We start from the raw sequence: 7,055 nt of genomic DNA, 5'->3' as shown, positions 1-7,055 counted from the left end.
ACCGGGTTTCGATACCCATCCCTACTTGGGTCAAATCTGACTAATTTACAAATGAAAAAACTCATAAATATTGTGTTTCACATCCGATTGCCTCGAGGTCTTATGACATCCTCCACAGTATGCACTATATAAAAGTGATGAGCACCTCTGTAGTTGAATTTTGAACGTTTTAATCAACTTCATTACATCTGTAATGTTCCCAGTCAAAAGTGACAGCCATAGAAAATAAATGGGAATCCACCCCCGACCCCATTTGGCCTCTAACCCCCTGAATGGCCAACTGAACTGAATTTGGTGGTGAAAAATGTTTCTTATGTTAATTTAAGAGCTGTTAAGACTAACTGGTCAATTGTGACCAGAACACTAAAGTAAGGTGGGTGGGGGTGCACACAACAGGAGGGTTAAGAAAACGTACTCATGATTGGCTGCTCCTCACAAAAAAAAACACCTGAACGACAGGTGGACAGGGCAGCCTTCACCTCCCCATGACAACATCTAGAACAAAGAGTTAACAAAACAGTGTTGAGAGCAGGAAATACTGTTCATACATGGAGCTCGATATTAGAACTTCTGGTCATGTCACATGTTATCAGGACACAAACATTAACAGGAAGTGTTTAAAGGTGCAGCTGAGCCAACATTAAAATGACAGATTAATACTACGGGAGCGTTTCTGGCCCTGCACTTCAGGGTTCAGGATCTCAGGTGTTCCTCTGCACTGCTGCACCTGGAATCTACACTGTGACATCATTAAAACCAGTCCTGAAAGACAAGTGTGCGTATAAAGCTAAAGAAGAATCCAACCAAAGGTGTCGGCTGATGTGAAATATCGTTTCACATTGAAAGTGAAAATTCCTAACATGTGACAGTTGTTCCGGTGTTAAGGGTCCGGTTTGGTTTGTACGAGTAAAACGGGACAAACCAGTCCAGTACCGTTCTGAAGAAATGAAACCAGGCTGCTAATATGGTAAAGGGGTTTATATTAAACCACTAATGAACACAGGCAGGGTCCTTAAACCTCACAGAGTGGGTAACATGATCATACAGGTCTGGATGTTTGGAGAGGAGCGTCTGTTGGAAACACTGAGACACCTTAAACATCTACAGTTCAGAAGCGCACGGCGAGGACACGGCGGCTGCTTCGGCCTGAGCCGTCACACTCTGAGAGCTCAGCGCTCTGATCCCCAACAAGCTTTCAGAGCTGAAGAAACCTTTCAGAGGAGACACCTTTAAAAACCTAAAAACACATCCAGGCGTCTCCATCTCACCTATTGCAGTATTTGTATGTTTTCAGCATTTTGTACCGGATGTTTGCAGAGAGAACAGCCAGTTCCACCCCCACCCGCCCCACAGACATCTTGTTATAAAGTGGAAGTGGGATGCTCAGGTGACTGTTTCGCTGTCAGGACAGCAAGGTAAGAAACTGATCAGTTATCAGATCTGTGTGGTCCTCCACAGAGGACACAGATATGATTCGATCAAGGTACTTTCATTTCTTTTTGTCTCAAAAGCAATTATAACGGTTGGATTCAGGAGACAGACACTATCTCTACTTTTAAGATTAGGCTTCAAACTTTCCTTTTTGCTAAAGCATATAGTTAGGGCTGGACCAGGTGACCCTGAATCCTCCCTTAGTTATGCTGCAATAGGTGTAGGCTGCTAGGGGATTCCCATGATGCACTGGGTGTTTCTTCTTCACTCACTATGTGTTAATAGACCTCTCTGCACTGAATCATATCTGTTATTAATCTCTGTCTCTCTTCCACAGCATGACTTTATCCTGTCTTCCTTCTCTCACCCCAGCCGGTCGCAGCTGATTGAACTGAATTGAATTAATACCAACTCATCTGTTAGTCAGTGATTGATTGAATTAAATAAAATGCTGGTCACCAAGTCAGACCTTTGCTTGTTTAATATGAAGGTGAATGAGCTTCAGGTTTCCGGTAAATGCCCGGCCCTGCTCCAGAAAGCAGGTTTATCAAATTCTTTCTGTTTCTGTTCCAGAAGAGTCGATCAGAGTCTTTTCAGTCAGCTCTGACCGTGTTCATCCAACATTTGTAGTGCAAGAAGCCGGGCTGAGCGCAGCAGTCTGTAAGAGTTACCATCAGAGGCTGTTGTTGAATCCATCTCCCCCCGCTGAGCTACATCATTTATTTGTGTTCATCAGTACTGGCTCTCTGTGCCTCGGGCCTCTTATTTTAACCAGCCACCACGTGCCGTGCTAACCACCGTCTCCTGCTGACCGTTAAAAAGAATGCAGGTTTAAGGACCTTCAGTTCTGGCTTTACTCTTCAGACGCTGATGAGTTTAGGTCAGCTCTTGTTCCTGAACAGAAACCTGGAGTTTCATCTCAGGATAAAAACCCTCAGATATTTACCTAAACCTGGTCTCTGGAATGAGCCCAGAAACAAAAGCGGACGTCTGCGAGTGAAAAGTTCCCGGTATGTTCTTCCAGCATTCACAGAGACAATAGCCGGCATCACTGATGTCAGTGCAGAGTGATGGTGGTGGATCCTTCTGTCAAACTGAGAGGAGACAAACCGGTCCAGTAACATTCAGCAAAAAGTGAAGAATAATAGGTGTTTTTGTGTCAGCACGACAGAAGTGTGTGCACCCTGGTGTGAAGCTGAATCCAGCTGAGCACACATCTGTGCTTATCTGTAACTTTAAATTAATTTCACTTTTACTACACGGCACCAATTCACAACTGCAGTCGCCTCCAGCAGCTTTAAACTGTAAGGCTGTAAAGACCCTGCAACGCTCGAGAGAAACCCAGCAATCAGACGATGTTCATGAGCAGCACCTGGAGACAGTGGAGGGTGAGGGAGGGGCAGCCACCTGTAACTAAAAGGTGAACTACAAACTACAAAACTTCAAATCATTTTAGACATTTTGCACTGATGAAAGTATTGCAGTATTTATATTTGTATGATGAGCTGGAAATAATGAAAGTGAAAGAGAAACTCAAACACTGACACCTCACACACAAACACACACCTGTTATAAAGGTGTGTGTTTGTGTTCATGCCGCAGATTTCATCCCACACTCTCGGGACAGCAAAGGTAAGAAACATAGATCATTACAGCTTTTCTTTCTTTCTGCAACTTGTCACTTAAACTTGATCAGTCATTGTTGATCGCACCAGCTGATCCATGATCTCTGACACTGCCACGTCATCGATATCAGCTTATTTTAACTTTCACTCCTGTCGACGAGTCAGTAGTGTTTTTTATGAATCAACTTAACAGTCTAAAATATTATCAGTGATTACAAATAAATCACAAAGTTTTTCTTCTGATTAAATATTAGACTGAACATCTGCTGCTTGGACCTTACAGGCCTGATGTGATTTGCTGCTATATGAATAAAACTGAATTTGCTGCGACAGTAAAATTACATCACAGTTACATCCAGGCAGAAACTGACAGAGAATTCCACCCAAATACTTCGTCAGTAAGATGGACGACAAAATAAAAAAAGATCTCCAACAACTGCTCGACAAATTATGGTCTGAGCCAGATCTCAAGGTCACCATGAAGAACTCAGTGAAAGGAGGAATTAAGACTGGAGGATGTGCGGTTGTTGGTGGGCTGGTTGGTGGACCTCCGGGGTTCGCTGTGGGTGAGTACATCAATTATCCATTTGTGAAGCAGATATTAAAGCAGCTGATGAACGGGCCAAATTAAACGAAAGAATCGAGGACACAGTGAGATCTTCGGTGCAGGACAAAATCAGAAATTTCAAAAGGCTTTTAAAAAAAAAAAAAGGGTTATTGGACTGATAGACTGCCATGTTAAAAAAAACATCTATATGTATGTGGAATTGGTAGAAAACGATCCCTCACACAGAGCCTTAACTTCTCAGCTCCCCAAAGACAAAATGCAACCAACACAAACTTCTGTAGAAACTGGTGTACGTGAACTTTTTGTCCATTTAAGTGCAGATCAGTAGTGATGGGTCCTGCAACACTGACGCACCGACGCATGTATCAAGCTCAAAGAGCGAAGCCTGTATCGGTGCGTGCGTCGCTTTAAGAAAAAGTCACGTGATCGATACAGCTGCTGTATCGATCATTGCCAACGCGCCAAGCTGTGTTTAAAAGGTACCGCATCCGCATCTGCCAACGGAATGAGTCGCCAAAAAAAAAAAAAAAACAACAACACGAAATTACTCTCGCAAAGATTAAAAAACAAAACAAAACAAACAAACACATCTCTCCATAACAAAATGGAGCCCGAAAGAAAAAGAAATGTTTCTGCTGTGTGGGATCATTTTGATCTTTTAACTGCAAATAAGGTAATAGTTTGTCTGTCTTCGTTTCAGTGTAATCTATCAGAATAGGAAAAACAGCAATGTGACCTGCAGTGTAAATTATTTATTTCATTTTATGCAGGTTAAATGTCGCATCTGTTCTGTGGAGCTTTCTTACACAAACAAAAGCACCTCCTCAGTGTTTAGGCATTACAGAGCCAAACATGAAAATGAGGAGACAAACACACCGAGAATGAACACAGGTCGGCCTATATAGACACTGAACAGCTTTATCATATTTTTTTTTATTTATTAATATGTGTTTTATTATTTTGAAATCAAGCATCTAGGAAGACTATTCTGGACCAGGCAGTCCTGAATTTTATTAGAAGGGACTGCCAACCCCTTAGTATTGTGGAGAGTGTCGGAGAGAAACATTCCAAGATTAGAGGATCCTTTAACGTACTGGGGGATGAGGAAGACATCTGAACCTTTTCCACCTGGCTGTACAGCTTTTGTACCCCAGCTTCATCTGTGCCTGTGAGTTTTCCAAAGCTGGGGAAATGGTGTCAAAAAAATGCAACAGACTGAATGCAAAAACATTGGATAAACTTATTTTTCTGAATAGAATTTTATAATAAACTCTGAGTCAAATGGGTAATATTACATTCACAATACTTTCATTTTAATTTTCACTTAATGTCATTCACAATATATTTTAAAGATGTCTACAATATTTGAAACGTAAAAGATATAAAATGATTTCATGGAAAGTACCTTACAGTGTACAAGTATGACTAGGTCATTGAATCAGTGTCTGTTGTGAGTCTCAAGTAAGTTGCCTGCAATGATATTTAAGGTCCAGCAGGTGTCAGTATGGAGCAAAACAGCAACACTGTGTCGACACAGTATCGATACAGTTTGGGGAATGTGCTGAAACGCTTCATGAGGCCTCATCTACCCATCACTACAGATCAGCAAACTGTGAGCGGTAAACTCTGAGTCTCCATCACTCTGTCTGTTCTTTGCTGGGAAACTGGAAACTGTTGAACCAAACCAACACAAAGTTGCAATGAAGTGAAAATTCTTAGCTTTGTGGAGTTGAGGGGACCGAAGCATTTTAAAAGCCATGCGATGAACCTGAACCTCGGCCCCATCAGATATAATTTACTCTCAGTCTCCTCTTGAAGACAGGCAGAAATATTTCTAACAGGAAACTTTATTCAAATAATCAGTCAAAAATATAACACGAATCAGCATCAACACAGCGGCCATTTAAAAACAGCATATGTGACTCTCCATCCACCCTCTTGTCTTCCAGGTGCAGCCATCGGAGGCATCTACAGCTGGAAGACCAGTGACGATTTCAAGCCTCTGCCTCAGATCCTGCGGGAGATGCCTCCTGCTCAATTGGACGAGCTCATTAAATCAGTCATGGTTATTTTAGGCCATCTGAAATGGGAAACTGTAGAGGGGCTCATTGATTATGTGATGAAAGACATTCCTCTCAAGAAAGCAATCACTGATGAGTTAAAGCACAGGGTGAAAACTTTAAACTGAGAACAGGTGTGCTGTGAGTTCTGGCTCTCTGCACTTTTCATGACAGTCAGGTCTCTTTGAATAAACATGTTTCATGTTGAACCCTGAAACATACAGAGGAGAGAAAATCTCTTTCTTCATCTTTTTCAAATAAAACAAACTGATGAACCTTTGTGTTTCCACCAATGTTCACATAATGATTGAAGGTGCAGCGCTGCACGGGTACATTATGGACAATTTGCTTTTGCTACAAGCTAAATCAGGGTGAAAAAGCTGGTCGGAGACTTTGGAGCCGACGATGATGCTGAAAGACCCGATGAAGTGATACAAGCTGCGGGTTCAGTTTAAGATCTACTTGAAACTGTAGGTAGAGTAGGTAGGTTGAACAAAATCAAAAACACGCACATACTGAACAAAATTACTTTGGGAGTCATAATTACAGTACCATCTGCAAATTTATTTGGAGTATTTGATATTTTTGTATTTGTGATAAAACTTTAACGCAGCATGACAGTTACATGGAAATAACATTTTCTTTTCTTTGTGACTCAGAATTTCATGTTAAAAGGTTCTGTCATGAAACGCTGTGTGGCAGGCAGGAGGACTCACAGACTCAAGGGATGAACTCAAAATCACAGCTTTATTTGCTGGTCACAGAAAAACGAGCATACAAAGTAAACTAAACTAAACTAAACTGGGAAACAACAAACTAAAACTCACAGGGAGATCTACACAGCAAGAGGGACGATGCAACACTGACTCAGAGAAACACAGGGTTTAAATACACTGGGAAGTAACGCGGTGAATGAGACACAGAAGGAGAGCACAGCTGGGAGAAATCAGGACTGACGAGACAAGGAAGCAAAGCAGGACACATTCACATAAGACACACACCTTCAAAGTAAAACAGGAAGTATGACACAGAGACGCGAACTTGACACGGTGGAGACAGCAACTAAGAAACACAGAGACATAAACCATAAGGCAGAGAACTCTAAGAACCAAAAGACAGAGGGAAACTCAAACATGGGGACACAGACTTACACAGAACAGAGGGGACACAGAGAGACATGAAGGGCAAGGGATCGAAACTAGAAACCATAGAATAACTCACACAAGTACAATAATACAAAAATCACAAAGAACTAAACCCGCTGGGTCAGGAGACCCAGGACCCTGACAGGGTCTCTACACGCGGGGGTGTCGTGCCAAGGTGGGTTTCCCCGACAGGATTTAGCACGCGCTGGGCAGGGAGAGCGGACCC

At 42.2% G+C, this 7,055-nt stretch overlaps 1 protein-coding gene across 2 annotated transcripts; it reads left to right on the top strand.

The window, feature by feature from the left end:
• Window positions 1-2,894: 2,894 nt before the first annotated feature.
• LOC116330665 (protein C19orf12-like) lies at window positions 2,895-5,959 on the top strand. Of its 2 annotated transcripts, none has more exons than XM_031753074.2 (3): window positions 2,895-3,063; window positions 3,340-3,622; window positions 5,574-5,959. In XM_031753074.2, exons 2-3 carry the CDS (start codon window positions 3,460-3,462, stop codon window positions 5,810-5,812), a joined length of 402 nt encoding a protein of 133 aa, XP_031608934.2. In that variant the 5' UTR covers window positions 2,895-3,063; window positions 3,340-3,459; the 3' UTR covers window positions 5,813-5,959. The 2 variants fall into 2 exon arrangements, with proteins under 2 accessions (XP_031608934.2, XP_039468158.1); XM_039612224.1 differs by having other exon boundaries at window positions 3,311-3,622.
• The last annotated feature ends 1,096 nt before the right edge of the window (window positions 5,960-7,055 follow it).

Source organism: Oreochromis aureus, linkage group 1, assembly GCF_013358895.1.
Source record: "Oreochromis aureus strain Israel breed Guangdong linkage group 1, ZZ_aureus, whole genome shotgun sequence".
Lineage (NCBI taxonomy): Eukaryota > Metazoa > Chordata > Actinopteri > Cichliformes > Cichlidae > Oreochromis > Oreochromis aureus.
This window is presented reverse-complemented; position numbering and strand designations above follow the sequence as displayed.

What these genes read in the sequence shown, in the direction of transcription:
- LOC116330665 (XM_031753074.2), top strand. Translation starts at nt 3,460, where the DNA reads ATGGACGACAAAATAAAAAAAGATCTCCAACAACTGCTCGACAAATTA. An exon ending in ACCTCCGGGGTTCGCTGTGG is followed by an intron (nt 3,623 to 5,573) that starts GTGAGTACATCA and finishes CTTGTCTTCCAG; the next exon opens with GTGCAGCCATCGGAGGCATC.